Source organism: Mercenaria mercenaria, chromosome 15 (genome assembly GCF_021730395.1).
Source record: "Mercenaria mercenaria strain notata chromosome 15, MADL_Memer_1, whole genome shotgun sequence".
In the NCBI taxonomy this organism is placed as follows: Eukaryota; Metazoa; Mollusca; class Bivalvia; order Venerida; family Veneridae; genus Mercenaria; species Mercenaria mercenaria.
This window is the reverse complement of record NC_069375.1, coordinates 38,944,794-38,967,985: the sequence shown is the minus strand read 5'-3', so window position 1 is coordinate 38,967,985 and position 23,192 is coordinate 38,944,794. Positions and strand designations below refer to the sequence as shown.

Below are 23,192 nucleotides of genomic sequence, written 5' to 3'. Positions count from 1 at the left end.
AAGTTCGAAACTGGGTCATATGCCGTCAATAACTAGGTCAGTAGGTCAAATAACAAAAAAACCTTGTGACCTCTCTAGAGGCCATATTTTTCATGGGATCTATATGAAAATTGGTCTGAATGTTCATCTTGATGATATCTAGGTCAGGTTTGAAACTGGGTCAACTGCGATCAAAAACTAGGTCAGTAGGTCTAAAAATAGAAAAACCTTGTGACCTCTCTAGAGGCCATACTTTTGAATTGATCTTCATGAAAATTGGTCAGAATGTTCACCTTGATGATATCTAGGTCAAGTTCGAAACTGTGTCATATGCCATCAATAACTAGGTCAGTAGGTCAAATAACAAAAAAACCTTGTGACCTCTCTAGAGGCCATATTTTTCATGGGATATATATGAAAATTGGTCTGAATGTTCATCTTGATGATATCTAGGTCAAGTTTGAAACTGGGTCAATGCGGTCAAAAACTAGGTCACGATGTCAAATAATAGAAAAAAACGACATCATACTCGGTTTAAAACCTGGTCATGTGGGGACAGATGAGCGATTCAGGACCATCATGGTCCTCTTGTTCAATTAATCTTCATGAATATTGGTCAGAATAATAACCTTGATGAAGTCTAGGCCGAGTTCGAAAATGGGTCATCTCTGGTCAAAAACTAGGTCACTAGGTCAAATCAAAGAAAAACCTTGTGTATGCGATAGAGCCCGTATTTTTCAATTAATCTTCATGAATATTGGTCAGAATGATAACCTTGATGAAATCTAGGCAGAGTTCGAAAATGGGTCATCTCGGGTCAAAAACTAGGTCACTAGGTCAAATCGAAGAAAAACCTTGTGTATGCGATAGAGGCTGTATTTTTCAATTAATCTTCATGAATATTGGTCAGAATGATAACCTTGATGAAATCTAGGCCGAGTTCGAAAATGGGTCATCTCGGGTCAAAAACTAGGTCAAATCAAAGAAAAACCTTGTGTATGCGATAGAGGCTGTATTTTTAGCTCACCTGAGCAATGCTCAGGTGAGTTTTTCTGATCACTCGATGTCCGGCGTCTGTCTGTCTGTCTGTCGTCTGTCTGTCCGTCAACATTTAGCTTGTGTATGCGATAGAGGCTGTATTTTTCAACTGATTTTCATGAAATTTGGTCAGAATGATTACCTTGATGACATCTAGGCCGAGTTCGAAAATGGGTCATCTGGGGTCAAAAACTAAGTCACTAGGTCAAATCAAAGAAAAACCTTGTGTATGCGATAGAGGCTGTATTTTTCAATTAATCTTCATGAATTTTGGTCAGAATGATTAGCCTGACAAAATCTAGGCCGAGTTCGAAAATGGGTCATCTGGGGTCAAAAAGTAGGTCACTAGGTCAAATTAAAGAAAAACCTTGTGTATGCGATAGAGGCTGTATTTTTCAAGTAATCTTCATGAAGTTTGGTCAGAATGATAACCTTGATGAAATCTAGGCCGAGTTCGAAAATGGGTCATCTGGGTCAAAAACTAGGTCACTAGGTCAAATTAAAGAAAAACATGTATGCGATAGAGGCTGTATTTTTCAATTAATCTTCATGAATTTTGGTCAGAATGATTGCCTTGATGAAATCTAGGTCAGCTTCGAATATGGGTCATCTGGGGTCAAAAAGTAGGTCATTAGGTCAAATCAAAGAAAAACCTTGTGTATGCGATAGAGGCTGTATTTTTCAATTGATCTTCATGAAATTCAGTCAGAATGATTGCCTTGATAAAATCTTGGTCAAGTTTGAATATGGGTCATCTTGGGTCAAAAATTAGGTCACTAGGTCAAATCAAAGAAAAACCTTGTGTATGCAATAGAGGCTGTATTTTTCAATTGATCTTTATGAAATTTGGTCAGAATTATTGCCTTGATAAAATCTAGGTAGAGTTTGGTTACTGGTCATCTGTGGTCAAAAATTAGGTCACTAGGTCAAATCAAAGAAATACCTTGTGTATGCAAAAGAGGCTGTATTTTTCAGTTGATCTTTATGAAATTTGGTCAGAATGATTTCCTTGATGAAATCTAGGTCAAGGTTGAATATGGGTCATCTGGGGTCAAAAAGTAGGTCACTAGGTCAAATAAAAGAAATACTTGTGTTTGCTCCAATTTTAATGATACTTGGTCAGAATATTTTTTTCCATGCAATCACTAGGTCTGTGTTTACACTGTTATGGTGTATTATGGTGTGTTTCTTAGGTGAGCGACCTAGGGCCATCTTGGCCCTCTTGTTCAATTGATCTTCATGAATATTGGTCAGAATGATTGCCTCGATGAAATCTAGGCCGAGTTCGAAAATGGGTCATCTCGGGTCAAAAACTAGGTCACTAGGTCAAATCAAAGAAAAACCTTGTGTATGCGATAGAGGCTGTATTTTTCAATTGATCTTCATGACATTTGGTCAGAACGATTGCATTGATGAAATACAGTAAACCTCACTTATAAGGAACAACTTGGGACCTTTAAAATTGTTCCTTATAACCGAGGTTCCTTATATCCGTATAGCGAACTAGTTCCTTGTAACCGAGGTTTGTATAACGAACACAATTTGTATAGCGAACACTTAATTTGAAAGACGTTTGAAAATGTGTTCACACTCCGGGCCGACCATGAATCTTTAAATTTATGAGAGACAGTTGCGAGTCTAGTATCTGTCCTCTCCTGGAGGGACGGTAAGGTAAAGAAACTACCTGCATGTATTTAGCTGAAATAGTACTGACACGCGACATTTAATCTAAACTTAGCCAAAATGTACGTCGAGAATGACTTTAATTTGTCTTTATTTTTGTCGGTTATTTCTGTCTTCATTTTAGAAAGCTCTACATTATGACTATATGATATGTTGCAGATACTTCCTTTACCTTGCTCTACTGCATGCTATGTGAACAGGCATCAATACCTCTATAAAATGTTCAAATTTTCATTTTGAACACACTGTCATGTCCATGTACAAGGGAAATATAGTATAGAACTCAAATCTACAAAAGGAGAAACCGTCATTAATATAGCAAAATCAAAACAATACATACGAATTAAAGTGTAAATTTTACCTATACTTTTGCTATTGTCCGGTTTAACACCTGTTATAATTTTTACAATTGGAGATATGGTAACCTGAACTGTTTGCCATTGTTTATCAAGCGTAATCAGCCCATTTATTTAGGATTGTAGGAGACAATAATGACCAATATTAAAATCACAAGGTTTGGCGAACGAGACTGATTTTCGTTCATTATTGTTAAGATGAATTACCTAATGTAGCTTAAGTAAATATCCAGTCTAGTATTTCGTAAATGTCAATGATGATATTAAATATTTTCGTTTTATCGTATCCCTGAGTTAACAAACTAAAGGTAATAGAAATGAAATAATTTGTATTTAATTATGTGCATGAAAGCGCGTGAAAGTGCCCAAGTTACTCTGACGTCATCAGCGATTATCCGGTATATTTCCGGTTTTCAATAATTCTTATTCTTTATGTCTGTTCGCTATAACCGTGGGGTTTTCCATTGAATTTTGTAATTTGGGACTGGAAAAGGTGTTCCTTATAACCGAGTGTTCCTTATAACCGAGTTCCCTGTAACCGAGGATTTTTACATAGAATAAAGAAGGCAATAGATCGGGGAATTGAAAACTGTTCCTTATAACCGAGTGTTCCTTATATACGAGTTCCTTATAAGTGAGGTTTACTGTATAGTTCAAGTTTGAATATGGGTCATCTAGGGTCAAAAAGTAGGTCACTAGGTCAAATCTAAGAAAAACCTTATGTATGCGATAGAGGCTATATTTTTCAATTGATCTTCCTGAAATTAAGTCAGAATGATTGCCTTGATGAAATCTAGGTCGAATTTGAATATGGGTCATCTGAGTTCAAAAACTAGGTCACTAGGTCAAATTAAAGAAAAATCTTATGTATGCGATAGAGGCTGTATTTTTCAATTGATATTCATGAAATTTCCTCAGAATGATTGCCTTGATAAAATCTACGTTGAGTTTGATTATGGGTCATTGGACTCAAAAAGTAGGCCACTAGGTCAAATCAAAGAAAACCCTTCTGTATGCGATAGAGGCTGTATTTTTCAGCTGATCTTCATGAAATTTTGTCAGAATGATAGCCTTGATGAAATCTAGCTCAAGTTCGAATATGGGTCATCTGGGTTTACAAACTAGGTCACTAAGTCAAATCAAGGAAAAACCGTGTGTATGCAGTAGGGACTGCATTTTACACTGGATTTCATAAAATTTGGTCAGAATGGTTGGCTTGATGAAATCTAGATCAAGTTCGAATATGGGTAATCTGGGGTCAAAAACTAGGTCACTAGGTCAAATCAAAGAAAATACTTATTTATACTCAAGATTTTTTGCTCCAATTTTAATAATTGGTCAGAATATTTTTTTCCATGAAATCATTAGGTCAAACATGTTTACACTGTTATGGTGTGTTTCTCAGGTGAGCGACCTAGGGCCATCTTGGCCCTCTTGTTTAATTTGGTATTTGACCACATTATTTCCTTTAGATCTTACTGTTGTTAAGTATCAACCAAAGGGATAACAATTTGGTGTAAACATAACTGCAAAAATGAAAGTTTCTTACCAAAATAGTTATTTCTGACCAAAAGCTCAACTGTTTACAGCCTGTAATGTCAGCATTTTATCTGCGTAATTCCAGACAGGATCCTCCTCCATAACGCCAAAGGGAGATACCAAATTTAGGACTTCTAGGTAATTTAATTTAAAGTAACATAAATATAAGTAAGTCACACCCGTTTTTCATGTTTTTATTAAAGGCAAGAAAAATCACAGCTGTTATTTGCACATAAAATCATGTCAGATAACCTTTTTACTAACAATATCAAACAGTTTATTACCAACATTATCAGGCAAAAAAACCCCATAGTTTCTGCAATTCTACAGTGTAAAGACATTTTTATAGAACTAAAATTTGAGAGGTGGAGCTGAAATAAGCCAAAACGCTTTCTAAACATAAACATTTTAACATGTTTAATAAAGTGTTCCTTAAGTAATGTATAGTGTTTTATCATGACGTGACTTGCCGTACATTCTAAAGCAAGTTGTATCAAGGTATAGGAGTTGAATATTAAAACGGGCAGAAAATATGTAGCTCAGTCGGTAGAGCATCAAAACAGTATTCCGAGGCCCTGGGTTTGAGTCCCGGTCTGGCTGCACATTTTTCTCACCCCGTGACATTTGGCGCTCAACATGGGACCACGATGGTGTAACACTGGCTGTATGCTTCTATATAAAGTACCTGCTGAAATTCGAAATTGGTGTGGAAACCTGTCATGGTATAGGACTTGAATATTAAAACGGAGATAATGTGTAGGCGGCAGGGTAGTTCAGTCGGTAGAGCATCAGAACAGTATTTCGAGGCCCTGGGTTCGAGTCCTGGTCTGGCTGCACATTTTTCTCAACCTGTGACAGTTGCAGAAATTTCTAAATTAGCACAGACTGCTTTCTTTTAACAATTTAAAAAAAACTGCACCCTAAATTCAACTTACTTGCTGCAATAAAACCTGTGAGCTGATGAAGACCATGTGCTATGGTCGAAATATCCAAACAAGGCAAATTTTGCACTGTGTCTGACATCTTTCTTAAGATGTAAAAAGAACTGAACAGAATAAAGAGAATAAACAATACTTCAAAAAGACACAATATGTAGTCAACAGTTCCTTAAAATCTTTGTATAACAAGCAAAAATGGATATAACAATGGCCTATATATCACAAAAAGGCACAAAACGTGTAACATTGTTAAAGTACAAAAATATCACAACACTGAATTTAGGAATGTACTTGACAGTGCCCAATATTTCAACCATGTACCATTTATGCTTGCACTTCCATTGACGTAAGAAACAAGGCATAGTTTGTGGTTTACCTATGAAATATTTTTTTCATCGAGACATTTAAAGTAGTTATGCGTGTTGAATGTGGTAGCTTAAAACAATGACAATTGAAGTTTAATCTACAATAACACCTGTATTGCATTAACCGAAATATTTTTTTTCTACAGAAAACAATCAAGCTTGAATAAAAATAAAACCGACACCGTAGCTCTATTTCCCGAGACTAATTACATTAAGTATTACATTGTATGATGTGTTATGGCACATGTTATTATCATGTGAAATGATTTGTTGATATGTCATGAAATTTTTCGATAAAATAGATAGCTGTCATCGTTCTCATAGTACAGTAGTTAGTATAAAAACTTATGTTTTAGACTAGTATGTTGTTTTGTAAACCTGAAAGTATTACTAACATAGGACTAGGCTTCAAGTCTACTTTTTGACCAAAATATAAGTCTACAATAGTTTCATCATATATCCAGGATGTTATATGAAAAAGTATGACTTCAATTGAATCAATTTTGATTTCAATGTCAATTTTTTGAGTCGTTGCAGACAGGATCAGCCAATCAAATGAGCATATTTCAGTAGGGCTTACAACACAAGGATTTTTTTTTCTCAAAACTAAGCTCATAATTGAGCGGCGCCATGAGAAAACCAACATAGTGGCTTTATGACCAGCATGGATCCAGACCAGCCTGCACATCCACGCAGTCTGGTCAGGATCCATGCTGTTCGCTAACGGTTTCTCTAATTGCAAAAGGCTTTGAAAGTGAACAGCATGGATCCTGACCAGACTGCGCACATGCACAGGCTGGTCTGGATCCATGCTGGTCGCAAAGCCGCTATGTTGGTTTTCTCATGGCGCGGCTCATATAAATTACACTTTTTCATCATAAGATAGATTTTCACTTAGTTCTGCAAAAAATAACATGAACCATAAAGTAACGAACTACATAAATCTCAAACAATCAGGTAATATGGAATAACTAACAGTTCTTTATATCACAGCTATAGGTCTATGTCATTAAGTTGTAAGAGTTTTTATAGGTAAAAAAAAAAAGTCTTATAAGCGAGTATGTACAACACATAACTGATATAGTAGCAGAATGATGATGTAATCAGTATCACATTCTATAATAAGTAATAACAGTAGTATCTAAGTGAAACAATCAAAGCCTTGATATGTTGGTTATTTTGGCAGCATAATCAATGACATCATTTTTTGAGATTCAAGCCACAAGACATATAAAATATACAAAACTTAAAGTTACTGTAGTAGTCATGGATGAATAAGTAACACACGAATATAATCCACACAACACAACTGTATAATAGTCCACACAACACACTTGTCAAATACTTTTCTGGTGCACCAGTGTTACGCCGATTGGCATTAATTCAAAACGTTGACTGCTGTAGCAATAAGCCCTCTGGCACTGATAGATGAAGTTCATGTATTCCAGTATTAAAACTTGATACACATATACTGAAAAAGACATGAGAAAATATTCATTATCATATCGTAACTGTTTGCTTTTTGGTGGGTTTAATATCACACCAATTCAATTATGGGTCATAAAGGGTGACTTTCAAGCTTTTGAAGGTGGAGCCAAACCTCCAGGTGTCCTTCCCAGTGAATGGCAAGTGATTCAATGTCAGTGCCCTTAACCACTCGGCCATGGAGGCCCCTCAAATTTGCTGTTTGATTTTTAAGTCAATAACATCAAGTTAACAGACTTTCTCTTTCTTAATCTTAAAAGAGCCATAGCTTAATTACGGATAATGCTAAAAGTCTCCAGAAGTTGAAATAGGCATTGATTAGCTGTATAGGCCTGTGGAACATACTTTTCAGAAATGGTGTTTTCAAAACATATTTCTTGGTCCTAGATATGCCAACAATGTTCCTTCACACTTCACAATCTAGACAAAAAGTTTTCCTGAGTACACTGAGCCTCTATAGCAGGTTGTGCCTGGGACACTCCAGCACAAAACCTGCATTAGTGACAAAAAAAATCAAAATCTTTTCAAATAAAAAAAAAATGAAGAATAATTGACTAAACACATTTAGAAACTTCAGTTGAGAATGTCTGACATAGTTGTGTAAGGCATGATATTCATGTCGTATCACTAACTTTTCATAGTATGAGCCGTGCCATGGGAAAACCAACATAATGGCTTTGCAACCAGCATGGATCCAGAGCAGCCTGCGCATCCGCGCAGTCTGATCAGGATCCATGCTGTTCGCCACCAGTTTCTCTAATTGCAAAAGGCTTTGAAAGCGAACAGCATGGATCCTGACCAGACTGCGCGGATGCGCAGGCTGGTCTGGATCCATGCTGGTCGCATACCCACTATGTTGGTTTTCTCATGACGCGGCTCATATATTTTAATATTTAGAAACTGTTCGGGAAGATTTTACTAGCATGGTGCAAGGATGTTTTGGAATTTTAGTTGTCCTGATAACACAAATAACATTAGTATTTAAAATATGATAGAATTTGCTTGGTTTTGGACAACTAAATTACAATTTAAATGTTCTAGTTTCTGCATGAACACAAAAACAATAATATTCCAATATTTTCAACTTTCTATTTATATATGCAATAATTTAATCATGTCACTGGAATGACCCATTTTTGTTCTGGTGTTGTTAGCCCTGATTTTGAAGCCATGTGAAGCTATCTGGATCCTTTTGTAACCAAAAAAATAGATATGGGAAAATCTAGTTTCGTTCAATGGAAATTTTTATCAAGTATCTTTGCATGAGTTTTCCAAGTATTTTACAGCAGGATCAAGCCTTTGTATGTTTGTTTTGGGTTTGGCACCATTTTTCAACAGTATTTTGGTTATGTTACAGCAAGCAGTTAACCTAGCCAGTGTTCCTGGATTCTGTACCAGTACTAACCTGTTCTCAGCAATTAACTGCCAACTTCTCCACATGAATCAGAGGTGGAGGACAAATTGACTTCTGACACAGTGTATTCTATCAAATCTTCACAGAGAGTACACGCCTCAGCTGGAAATCGAACTTTAACAACCCCATGATCCATAGATCTGTGATCTCCTTATCGAGCTGATCAGACAAGCTTAAATCTTTGTATGAGTTTCTTATTAAGTTCTTTACCTGTTATCTTCATAAGCTATAAGAGATGTGAGTGGCCCTGATCCACTTATTGTGCACTGTGCTACAGTATCTAAAATATAACAGAAAACATAGTTCACAACTACATTTTTAAGGTAGTTTTTCAATAAATAAAAAAACACTATTTCAGCTAACATAACTACAGGATGTAAACACTTAGAGGGTTGAAAAATGCATGGAGGTTTAGACTGAACCACAAGTGGATCTGTTATTAATTACTGTAATGGGGTTAATACAACTTGACTCTAGGAGGCTGTGCTTTTTAACCTTTAGCCTGCTGGCAGCAAGTGATTCTGCCTTTGCGACCAGTGCAGACCAAGATCAGCCTGCACATCCGTGCAGTCTGATCATGGTCTGCAATGTTCACTATTCAGTCAGTAAGTTTTCAGTGAACACCCCTTCGAATATTAAATGGTATTGCCCAAACTGAATGATGGACCAGTCCATTATAGAAATTTAGCAGGGTAAAGGTTAAGAAACAGTGTTTTGAAAGAATCTGGTAGAGGGTATTACTAACCCAAGGAACATTGCTACAAAATTATTTAAAAAAACATCCAATGGTTTCAGAGGAGAGGACTTCCAGAGTTTTTCGTAAAGCCATGTAGGGGGAAGGGTGGTGCACTGTGAAGATACAATATCAAGAAAATGAACTAAAAAAACTAAGGCGGGGGTGGTATCCCTGTGATCTTGACCTGTGAGCCACTGACACCAAAATCAATATTGATCTTCCTCATGTGGTACTAAGTCATTGTTTAAAGTTTGTAAGCTGTACCTATTTACACTTCCTGACTTAGAACTGTGAAACAAACAAAAACAAAACAGAAATAAAGTCTGGTCCCCGTGACCTTGACCTTTGAGTCACTGACCCCAATATCTATTGGGATCTTCCTCTTGTGGCAGTTAGTCCCTGTGTAAAGTTGAAACAATAACTGTTTTATTTCATGTCAGACTTACAGTCCAAAAACAATTTTCAGTTTCTGGTTAACTATGACCGTGACATATGACCCCAAAAAAATAGGGATCTTCCTCAAGTGAAGCTAAGTCATGTAAAGTTTGAAAGCTTTAGTTAATATATTTTAGTTAATATATTTTTTAGGGCTGGGAACTGAAAAAATATCAGAAAGTAAGTTAGGTCCCTGTGACCTTGACCTTTCCCAACTGATCCCAAAATCAATATCGATCTTCTCTAGTGTTCCATAGTCATTGTATTTAGTTAGAAAGCTGTAGCTTTATATTTTATGAGTCCGGAAATCATTTTCAGTTTCAAGGTCACTGTGACTTTGACCTATTGACCCCAAAATCAATTAGAAGATGCTTTTGTAGAAAAGCGCATGTCTTCCCCAATGCATAGTAGTAATAGGCAAGAAGTCAATAGGGGACAGGAGCGAAAGTCAAAGAGACACTGATGGTTGGCTGCAATAGGGATCATCTACACGGCATGTCCAATCATCCCACAAAGTTTCAACATTCTAGGCCTAGTGGTTATGGATTGGAAACAGTTTTCCATGTTCTGGCCCTTGAGACCTCGACTTTTGATCGAGTGACCCCAAAATCAATAGGGGTCATTTACTCTGCATGTCCAATCACCCTATGAAGTTTCAACATTCTTGGTCAAATGGTTCTCAAGTTATTGATGGGAAAGGGTTTTCCATGTTCAGGCCCCTGTGACCTTGACCTTTGCTCAAGTGATCCCAAAAACAATAAGGGTCATCTACTCTGTAAGTCCTATCATCCTACGAAGTTTGAAGGTTCTGGATCAAATGGTTCTCCAGTTATTGATAGGAAACCGTTTTCCATGTTCTGGTCCCTGTGACCTTGACTGTTAATCAAGTAACCCAAAAATCAATAGGGCTTATCTACTCTATTCAATCGTTCAATCATGCTATAAAGTTTCATTGGTTCTTAAGTTATTGAACAGAAACGGTTTTCCATGTTTAGGCCCCTGTGACCTTGACCTAGTGGGGGTTGGTGGGAGACCTAATAATGCTCCTCCTGAAGGGGTGGTTAAATCCTGTGAATTTTGAAAGTTGTAGCTACTGTAAAGTCATTTAATTTCGTGGTCATGAAATTTCATGGTTTTAGTCAAAACGGCAATTTCGTGAGGATATGAATTCGTGGATTTCAACTTTTGAACATAAAATGAATGGGAATTTTACATGTTCGTTGGCATTAAATTTCGTGGATTGACCCAACCACGAAATCCACGAAAATTAGTCTCCCACGAATATTAATGATTTCACAGTATTATACTTCCTGACTCCAGAGACCAGAAATGCAAAATGTTGACAGACATAGCACACCATTCTATAATGAATCTTGGTTTGTTTTTTTCAAACCTGGAATGTAACAACAGCTGTCCGTAAGACAGCCAATGCTCGACTATTCGAATTGTTGTCCCAGAAGCAGGAATATTACCCTAAATGTTAAAATATCTATAGAGTTTCAATCCAGTATCTGCATTAGTTTTGGAGATAGTAACTTGCATGCGAAACTTTAACCAGAAGTTTCAAGTTAAAAAAAGGGACATAATTTGACCAAAATACATGTCAGAGTTATGGAACTTGACCCACTGAGGTTGGTAATTGACCTAGAAAAAGAAAAAAATAGGTTTCAAAGCTAAAATAGGTTTCAAAGCTATATGCCTTAAAGTAATAGCTATATGTACTTGCATGCAAAACTTTAACCAGGATTTTCTTAGTCAAAATGGGGGCATAATTTGGCCAAAATGCATGTCAGAGTTATGGGACTTGATGCTCTCACCTAGTTTTATAACCCCGAAGACACATTTGAAGTTTCAATTCAATATCTGCATTGGTTTTGGAGATAGTAATTTGCATGTAAAACTTTAACCAGGATTTTCTAAGTAAGTCCAAAAAGGGGCATAATTTGGCCAAAATAAATGTCAGAGTTATGGGACGTGACCCAGTGAGTTTGGTAATTGACCTAGAAAAAAATAAGTTTCAAACCTATATGCCTTTAAATGATAGCCATAGGTACTTGCATGCAAAACTTTAACCAAGGTCTGACGCCGATGCCAGGGTGAGTAGAATAGCTAGACAATTCTTCTAATAGTCAAGCTAAAAATGTAGTCAATTGTCTTTCTGCAACAAATTAGAATCTGTCTCATTTGGTAATTAAGGTGGATGACAGAGAACTACACTACCTCTAGTGTTTTGATCCCAAATTCTGACTGTGCAGTCCCTAGAAGAAGTTGCTATGAGTTGTCTATCTTGATCTGGCAGGAATATACAACATTCTACTGCCTCAGTATGGCCCTTGTATTCTTGTACTATCTGTAATGCTCTAAGGTCCCATAACTGAAAGGGAGAGAAAGAATGATGGCTATATACTATATAGTACTTACTCCTCTATGTTTCAGTTGAAGATTTTAATACAACTTCATACTCTTAAGAGCCACTATCGAATGCCACAGCACTGTAAAGGAAGAAAAATGTTATCACTGGAAATAAGCAAAAGTTTACAGCACTGTAAAGAAAGCAGAACGTTATTGCACTGTAAAGGAAGCAAAATATTAACAGCACTGTAAATTGCACATGGCAATCTTTCCGAGGAAAGTAAGTTAGCAGAATACACGCAAATCAGTAATATTTATGAGGGAATGATTTTCTTGGATTTCGTGATCACATCAAAACACAAAATTTTTCAGTCCTAATGAGACAGAAGTTTTGTCCAAAAACCAGGAAAATGTATGCTTGTTACCCTAATGAAATTAAATTATTTTGCAGTGACCACTAAAATGGGCCAGAGATGTGTATGAGTGCATCTCCTGATGCTTTGTCTTTATCAATGCCACTTTTAACTGTTTCGCCAGTAATTGTTCCTGGACTCTACACCAGTACTTATATGGTATTTTTGAAAGCCACTGACAAATACATTCCCAAATTAACCTTGAATGAAAGAATTTTTACAATGCATAACTTAGATATTGTTTGTAAAAATCAGAAAACAGAAATTCTTCAAAAACAGAAGTTCTTTAAATTACCAACAAAATATTCTTACAAGCGTTTATTTTGTATGTGTGTTTTACATGTATTAAATTAATTTTGAGAAATTTGTTAAAACTGTAATCACAGATAACACAACTCTTGCCTCAAGAATGTATTATATGCCACCTGTCAGGTATCATTAATGAATCTGTAGTTGAAACGAAGTCCCATTTTCAGTCCCTAGATACTTAACCCTTGTCCTTTGACCTACTGACCCCCAACACAGTAAGGGTCATCTTCTGAGCACAGCATCCTATGAAATTTGTGGACTGTAGCCCAAAGAATTCTTTAGTTTTTGAGTTAAAACTGTTTCGAGTCTCAAAGTCATTATGACCTTTACCTCTGATCTACTGACCCCCAAAACAATGCAGGCAATTTACTGACCACAGGCAATCATGCTACAAAGTTTGCAGGCAGTAAGCCAAAGGGTTCTTTGGTTACTGAGCGGACCCCATTTTCAGTCTCGAGGTAACTGTGACCTTGACCTCTGTCCTATGAACCCCTTGACCACAGGCAATCATCCTATGATGTTTAACAATTATTGTAGGTCAAAACACTCTTTAGTTATTTAGTGAACACTGATTCCAGTTTAAGTGTCATTTGAGGATTTTGACCTTTGAACATAAAATGAATGGGAATTTTCACTGCTTCATTGGGCTTAAACTTCATTGAGTGACTCAACTGCAAAATTCAGTCCCTCATGAAAATTAAAGAGGTCATAGTTTTGTCAAAGGCAGACCACAAATGAGAAAATAAATCCTATTATTCATCAGATAACTGTCACAGCTAAGACAGACTGGATATATTCTTCTGATTATGGCCTTCCTTTAAATCACTGACATAGCTGTTTCTGTATCAAAGTTGAAAAATAAAACTTTTAAAAATTTCCATGATAACGACATATTACCCGTAATTTTACCTTGCAGATAGGACATTATTGGTTTGATCAAAATGTCATATTTATAAACTGATATTATAGCATGTCACTAAATAAATATGTGAATGTGCAATTATTTTGATCTGTAGTACTATGCCAACACTATTCATACAAAATTGTTTTATTACAGAATAAACTCACCCTGGCTTACCACTGACTGCCTAGATTTAAGATAGCCAAATGGTAGAGCATCCATTTCATGTGCGGGAGGTTATGAATTCGATCCTTGGCTGCATCATACCAAAGATGTGAAAAATAGTACCAGTAGCTTACTTCTTTGGTGCTTAGCATTAAAAGAGAAACTGGCTTCTCTTCTCTCATACCCTTGTGGTTAATGTAAGTAACTGTTGTAGAACTTGCTTTACAAACAACCTAAAATAAATGAGTATAAACTAGCTTACCGTGGTTTCACAGCCATTGCCTCCAAAACCATTACTACATGTGAGACAGTAGTTTCCATCAGCACTGACATCACAACTCATCTGTATATACTGTTTACGTGGGAAAGTGTGTGCTATATACATTGTCCGAGTATCAAACAACCTAAAATTCATTCATGCCATTTACATAGATATTTTCTTACATGTAAAACAAACATATTTTCTTTTAATAGTTTCAACAAATGTGGGTTGTCCAAACAATTGAAAAATACTTTGATATTTTTCATTTTGAAATTACTTTATATAATTGACTGCTAAAGTATGGCCCTTTAACCACTACTCTGCTAAATTTCTATAATGAACTTGTCCATCTTTCAATTTAGACAGTACCATTAACTATTAAAAGGGGTGCATACCAAAAAGATACTGACTGAATGGCGAACAGTGCAGATCATGATCAGACTGCATGGATGTGCAGGCTGATCATGATCTACACTGGTCGCAAAGGCAGAATCAATCATGTCCAGCATGGTAAGCATTAAATCTATGGTGCCAAATGTTGGCATTGTTTTTAAGTGTTTTGAAATGACTGTGTCTTAAAGCTGCACAAACCAAATCCGCCTTTTAAAGTAATGGACCTGTAATGATACCTGGCAACTTCTGTGTCATTACATAATCTCCATAATCTACTTTGGTATTCTTCAACCATTGCTGTAGCTCAAACATACACATGGCTTTGCACAGTTACCAGCTTAGAAATGCCAATCATATCATATGCAGAATACATAATCACACGGAAAATGCCGATTAAAAAATACGGGCCCACTAGTTTCAAAAAATTTACACCCAGAGAACATCAAAATATCATAATCTTCCGACATATATTACATAAACTTAAAGTGAATGAGAGCAAAGTGACAACACCATCTATTACTGTGAATTCATTTCATGGGTAATGAATTTCTTCCTTTTACCCTTTTACCTAACTGGCTATTTTTGTTGGGATATGAATTCTTGGATTTCTGCATCAAGATGAAAGAATGACAACTTTGCTTTTTCATTAGGATTTCATCTAATGGACTTATTCAAGCAAGAAATTCGCAAACAATAACTGTCACTAAGACAGCACGCTTTTCTGTGTGCTTGACTCTGAATTAGAGCTTTGCCAGTAAAAGTTATATAAAACTTTAACTTAAAAATTCTAAGTTAAAAAGGGGCTATCTCTGTCAGAGTTATGGGGATTGTTTCTTCTGGTGTAGCCTTTTATTGTAAATAACTGTTTTAAGTTTTAAGTTAAAAGCTTTGATAGTAACAGAGATATTTGACTCTATCAAAAACTTTAACCAAACAATTCTAAGTTAAAGAGGGGCAAAACTCTGTCAAAATTCAAATCAGAGTCATGGGGATTTTTTCTCCTGGTGCAGACTTTGATTGTAAATAACTATTTTAAGTTTCAAGTCAATACCTTTGATAGTAACAGAGATATTTGACTTTATCAAAGCTTTAACCACCGGGGGACAGCGACGCAGACGCCGGGGCGAGCGCAATAGTTCTACTTTTTCTTTGAAAAGCCGAGCTAAAAATAGTTCACAGCAAATACTAATGATTTCATAGTATACTGCAAAAATATTACCTAACATCTTTATCCTCCCCTGTCTGTACAAGTATATGTGACTCTGGTACAAACTTTACATCAGTGACCTGAAAAAGTTACATAAAACAATAAATTCCTAATATCTGCTTCTCTGCTGCCAAAATTTTATATTTTTCAAACACTTCAGTCACATGTATCAAACTTGGCCAGGAACCTTTGGGTAAAATTTTTAAAATGAACAAAATCTTAACTGCGATTTAAGTAAAAATAGAGAAAATACATTTTTATGACTAGATCTACTGAACAGTCAGGGGTGTAACTGATTCAAGTTATTGCAGTTTATAATCCATTTGAGTTATTGCTTACATTTTCATAACTTGTTTAAGTTATCATAAAATATTACAAAGCCCTCCTGTCCAATTCCTCATTTTGAATGTGACTAATGTGATTATTTCCTGAATCCTTGAACTCTTATCTTTCCAGCTATGCAGTAAATATTTTTACGCAAGGCTGATAAAGTTTTACGCAAAAGGTTTAAAGCTATAAAACTCTTAGCATCCCATTATGCTATCAGGTCATGATCAGACTAAAAGAGAATTTGACTAACCACAGATTGCTACTAATTTCACTGTATAGGTCACTTTGTGAGAACAGCAAAAAGACTTTTTTTGAATAACTTACCTGAGTTAACTTATATTTTATAACTAATAGAGGTTATTAAAATCTTGAAAAAATAACTGAAATAGGTTACATAACTTTAATTAACTTAAAACAGTTACACCCCTGACTGCTGAAGTGCTGGTGAAAATAAACAGGAAAGTTTGGGTGCGGTAAGACTAATCCTATTTCAGACACTTAAAGCACTTTGGTAAGAAATCTGCAAACTTATGCATGATGAAGAAATCACAACCTTAAGTTGAGTTGCTAATTTGTTGCTCTTTTGTTTTTGTTGAGCTTAGAGTCACAAGACACAATTCAGGTCATATTGTGACTTTTTCTGTCTTTTCATGGTGAAGGAAGGTGCCCATCCGAGTACTGTTTCAAGCACTGGAGTGTGTGTACATTGTAGGTAGAACCAGCCAACTGGATGGCTACCTCAGATGTAGAATTCTACACCTCAAGCCGGGTTTCAAACCTACTTAGGTGAAGGACAAGTGATTCCAAGTCAGCTAACTTTACCACATGGCCATGGAGGGTCCGGGCTGTTTTAATCATTTGAAGTCTAGATGTATATTTAGAAGGTAATCACAATATTGCCATCATCATTTCTGCTTTGTATTATATTAAACTGGGCTGTCTTTACCCTACTGGCGACAAGTTATTTTGCCTTTGCAACCAAGATCAGCCTGCACATCCATGCAGGCTGATCATGGTCTGCACTGTTCGCTATTCAGTCAGTAAATTTTCAGTGAACACGCCTTTGAATAATAAGTGGCACTGCCCAAATTGAATGATGGACCAGTCCATTTTAAAAATTCAGCAGGGTAAAGGTTAAATAACATGTTTGAAAATGTCTGCATACAACACTTACTAGATTTCTGGATGTTTTATTTTCTCTAAGACAATCACCAGTTTCAACATCCCATAGCTTTATGGTGTTATCTCTTGAACCAGTACATAATAGACTGTTATCTGAAAAAAATACATTCTGCTGATCTGCAAAATCCATGACCAATTTTCTGGCAAGTTTCTGCCTTATTTTGCAATATCCATCAATAAGTAAGACTGATCTTCAGTGGTGGTATTAAGAATTTTTTTAAGTTTAAAGATACCATATGACAAATAATGTCAATTTAATGGCCAAAAATTAATGTTCTTTTGCCTTTGTAAAGTTACTGCCCGTGAAATATTTAGAGCTTTCTCTCAAAATTTTAAAATTTGTTCTAGGAAATGCTACTTTTATGTTAATTGTAACATCATATGAGTTTTTTTTAACAATTCTTGATCATTTTTATATTTAAAGAAAAGCAGTTTTCAGGCAAATAAATTCTAACAGAACATTTCATTCTGAATTCTGAGAGATAATTGTTTCCATGTTTTAAAAGCCTAGACAGCACAGTGCCAATGATTTACTCGTACCTTTATTGAGATGTATAGCTGACACAACTAAATCATGGCCATCATATTCCCTTATAGGGCTAGCATTGCCTCGCTTCCACAGCTTGACTGTCTTATCTCTTGAAGCACTGAATATAGCCTGGCATTGTATACCATAGTAAACCTGCAGGAAAAAAATGATCACATTAAAACATATATAACAGTATCAAAACTATTCCTATGGAACTTGTACATAACAATTCCATTTACTGAAGACATGAAAATAAAAGACAGAACAATGAGCGTATACTGGCTGTTTCCTCATTAAATCACATAACACAATGATCGCCTTATTTGATGTGAATCAATAATGTGTCAGCCAGTTTTACATTATGAGAACCCATCTGGACCATTAACATAGCCAATTACATGTATGTAGTGGGGCTTCTGTGGCTGAGTGGTTAACTTAAGGTTGCTGACTTCAAATCGCTTGCCCCTCATCGACGTGGGTTCGAGACTCACTCGGGGTGTTGAATTCTTCTTGTGAGGAAGCCATCAGCTGGCTTACGGAAGGTCGGTGTTTCTACCCAGGTGCCCGCTCGTGATGAAATAATGCACGGAGGGGCAACTGGGGTCTTCCTCTACCATCAAAGCTGGAAAGTCGCCATATGACCTATAATTGAGTCGGTGAGACGTTAAACCCAACAAAAGAAAATAAAAAAAATTATGTAGTGATTTACCTTAGTTATCTCCCTTGCATGGCCAGTCCATCTGTCCTCAAGACGATGATTGTGGTAATCATACAGTGATACAGTCTGAAATAGAAAAACTAACACTTGCAAGCATTTCCACAACATATCGTAGTCAAACTATATGAACAAAACTTAAAAAGACATGTTTTGAAGAAAAAAAATTACATAGATCTGAAAAAAAAATCAGACAAGGTGATAAAATATAATGTTGCTGAATTTTACAAAATGACATATTCATTGTTTTAAATTACCAGTAGACAGTGACTTTCTGCAACATAAAATTGATAGTTTTATGATTAAATTTCCACCTAAAATGACTGGCATTACATATGTAGCTTAACAATATAAATTTGTAATATCAAAGGGTGTAACTATGGGGCTGTGTTTAAACCAGTCAGGCTACATATAGGCTAAAACCCTGCTTCCAAGATTTTATCAAGCATGTACTTACATGCATTTCTAAATTGTTAAAACTTCTTTCATCCCTTGCAAGAAATCTATCTTATTTTGTTGACTACATTGAATGGCAAAGGAGGCCCTGGAGTCATATCTATCAATGTTTAAAGTATGAAACTAAGATTCTGAAATGCTAATATTACTTTTACTCCTAAATTGTAAATCATGTACCTACAAATTCCAATGACACTGGGCATATATTTTAGCATAATACTACAAACAAAAAGCTGTTCGAAGTTTCAATGGAACAAATGCTTTATAAAACTTGAATTTTGTAAATTTTAGACTCAAAATATTGGCGAGTATGACCCAGGCTTTTTAAAGAAGAAAAAAAAAATAAAAACGTGTTCATATGACACAGATGGCCCTGCTATATGATTGTTTGAACATGGAAGTATGAGTCATGTCAGCAATGGCACTGCGACAACAGCACATGTATACACATGTATATACTGAATATGGACTGGCAAAGAAAATTTACACTAAACTCTTATAATTTCTTTAAACAAGGTACATTTGTACTTGAATATCCCTCTATGCACATGAAAATTATAGACCAGACAAGAAAAATGACATATTACTAATTCTTTAACACCATGTGAACACTTTATCTTCTTACATTGAATATTTGTGCAAAGTTTATTGAACATCCATCTACAGAATAATGGATACAAAAACATAAAGAGTTATAAACTTGACAAGAAAAATTATCTGAAATCATTGACATTTAGCTACTAGGGGTCTACGTCTTACACAAGACATATCATCTAGTAATGGTGAATGTTTGTGTCTAGTTACATGAATATTCATCATATTCATCATTGTTTTTTAGCTCAGGGGGTCAACTGTATCATTTTCACACATCTGAGCGAAGTTCATGCCAGGATGCTACTGACCAAGTTTGGTATAATTCTGACCAGTAGTTTCAAAGGGGTAGATCATTATGTTTAAGTAATGATGTTGAAGCAGGATGTCTGATCATTCACCTAAACTAATTGCTCATTAGTTCAGGCAGGCTAAAATGACCTTAAATCTTTCACCAGTATGTGTGACAATGACCTCTGAGCTTGGGGTCTAGATTTTGCATGTGGCATATCATCTTGTAATGGTGGTTTTTGTGCAAAGTTATACCAAAGTCCAACAATGTACACATCGACGTCGCCTCAACGCGAAACTAGTCTATGTATATATAGAAATAGAAGCAGATAGACTAGTTTCGCGTTGAGACCACGACATGTTATCAGCTGGACCCAATTTTGTCACATAAAACATACACATGGACACATGCATGTACACACATACAAACAGACAATGTTAACACTGTAATATGTTCCCCATCATTTTTAATGGCAGGGACATAAAAGAGAATTTATACCTAGCAGTCATCTTACCTTATCTTTACTACCAGCTACACAGAGCCCAGGTTGTATTTTGGCAAGGCTGACAACAGCATCAGTATGGAGGGGCTCACCAGTTGGCTGCGAGTGGTAAGTTTTTGACACATGTCTGTTCATTTTACTTCCCGATTTATCCTCCCCCTTATATCTACCAGCACCCGCTGTATCTAGACTGTCAAATCCACCTTCAGTGCTGCAATGTTTATATGAGCCATGCCATGAGAAAACCAACATAGTGGGTATGCGACCAGCATGGATCCAGACCAGCCTGCGCATCCGCGCAGTCTGGTCAGGATCCATGCTGTTCGCTAACAGTTTCTCCAATTCCAATAGGCTTTAAAAGCGAACAGCATGGAGCCTGACCAGACTGCGCGGATGCGCAGGCTGGTCTGGATCCATGCTGGTTGCACACCCACTATGTTGGTTTTCCCATGGCACGGCTCATATGTAAAAGTATTACTATGAGATAGCGTTTTGAGGCAGATTTGTAGCCGAATTTCAGGTCCAATTTTCCCTCTACAAAAAGTATGGTTTCTTCCCCCTTTTGTAAGAAAAATTCCCTTAAAAAGAAAATGTGTTTTACACATTCCAACCAAAAGTTTTAGTAGACCTGTATAATATTTTAAATCCTACCATTTAAAACATAAGACACTGCACCTGTACGTCTGCTTCTTTTCAAACTAAACGTATTTTTGAAAAGAAAAATGTGTTTACTATTATGACACCATTTTACCCTATCTTAGTGGTTACAACACAGTTTTTGCATCTTAAATGGGACCTGTCACCACCTATTTAGTAATATAACAGATATAGAGCGAAAATGCATCAAATCTTTAACCTGACATTCTAAGTTAAAATAGGATATAATTCATGAAATAATTGTGCCGCAGTTATGGACTTTGCATTATATGGTGTGGTACTGAAGAACAACTATTCCAAGCCTGAATCAAATCCATTTAGTAATAACAGAGACAGATTGAAAGAGCATCAAATTTTTAACCTGAAATACTAAGTAAAAAGGAGGTATAATTCATGAAATATCGATGCGAGAGTTATGGATCTTGTGTCATGTGATGTGGGATCCTGGAAATCAATTCAACAAAAGCAGGGTTGGAAAAACAGACATCTTGAACTTCCCATAATACTCATGAGAGGTCACAGTGAGGCAGTAATTGCTGTTGATGAACCATTAATAACAACTCTGTAGGATGATTCTGGGTTAAAACCTTTTTTAAGCCCCTCTTGTTCTGGAATTGCTGCTGCACAGCTAAATTTGGTTTCATCACAGTTTATTTATCAGAAAGGTGACAGATCTGCTCATATTGTCAATGTAGCTGTAAAAGCAGTTTACAGCTCAGTGGTTTAGTGTCTTATTTTGTATGGAGTTTCTCCCTGCCCGTGCTTATCTAACCTTATTTTAAAGTCATTTACAGTTTTGGCATCTACAACATGTTGTGGTAATTCATTCCATGGTTTAATCACTCGACAAGAAAACTGGTTCAAGCAAAACGTTGTTCTAGAACGTGGCATTTCAAGTTTTAGGTTCTGACCTCTTGTTGAAGCAGAATACTTGAAAAATTTCTTAAAAGGACAGTCATCAATTCCTTTAACAATTTTAAAAACCTGTATAATAATATTGGTCACCTCTTAATCTGCGACGAGAAGGACGGGTAATTTCAATTTTTTCAACCGATCTGTATATGTAAGGTCTTTCAAAGACTGCACAAAATTTGTTACTCTCTTTTGAAGTCTTTCTTAACTGCCTATGCCTATTTGAACCGGGCTCCGTGTGATAAATTAGTCTACGATTTTCCCTGCGGTTTTTGGGGCATCATAGGTGGCTACATATACTTTGCATATATTAGGCTCTTGGGTGAAGGCCGGGAGAAATCCGTACAATCTCCGTACGATTTCTTTGGGCACCATGTCCACGGAAAATCATGTGCTGGCTGCACGATCAGCGCACCATAGCCCTGTCGACCAATGCGTCCAACATAACACCAAGATCACATTCCTCCTGTGCCACTTTAAGACATTTGTCACTCTTTTTGAGGATTTATGTGTCCATAATGGATCACTTTGCACTTTTCAACATTAAATTTCAATTCCCACTTTTTACTAAGTACCATTTTCCCTGCATGACCAAAAAAATGTAAATAATTTCTTCGCCCCATCAGTTTTCTGAAAGCTTTGATTTCTAAATTGCTTTGTTCAAAAACTGCTCAGTCAGCTGGTAAATATGACTCACAGCGCGAGACCTCATCTTTATCATTGCCAAATGAAAAAATCACTGAAACTTACTTATGTTTTGGATGTTTCGACTTGCTAAATAATTTTCCCATGGCAAATCAAAGTCTGTTTCTTCCTACATTTGATTGGCACATCGATTTCTTTGTATTTGTATAAAAAACGATCTTGCACTCGCATGTAAACAAACAAACGGCGCTTCGTAATACTTTTTAATCGTGATTAACGAACATGTGGGGCGAGACCACTAGTACGGCGGAAGAATATAGTCCGTTAGTATGCGTTAGCAACAATTGTTTTATTTTCCGTGGTTTCAAATGTAAAAAGTGTGACTATTTAGTCTAGGCTTCTCGCGCATGT

At 36.2% G+C, this 23,192-nt stretch overlaps 1 protein-coding gene across 1 annotated transcript; it reads right to left on the bottom strand.

The window, feature by feature from the left end:
* Positions 1-4,775: 4,775 nt before the first annotated feature.
* LOC123551723 (WD repeat-containing protein 31-like) lies at positions 4,776-23,052 on the bottom strand. Its single transcript, XM_045340851.2, has 10 exons — positions 22,887-23,052; positions 20,580-20,778; positions 18,721-18,795; positions 18,023-18,164; positions 17,475-17,575; positions 15,983-16,050; positions 14,371-14,512; positions 12,189-12,342; positions 9,008-9,077; positions 4,776-7,369 (listed from the first exon to the last, which is right to left on the bottom strand). Exons 1-10 carry the CDS (start codon positions 22,925-22,927, stop codon positions 7,282-7,284), a joined length of 1,080 nt encoding a protein of 359 aa, XP_045196786.2. The 5' UTR covers positions 22,928-23,052; the 3' UTR covers positions 4,776-7,281.
* Between the last annotated feature and the right edge of the window lie 140 nt (positions 23,053-23,192).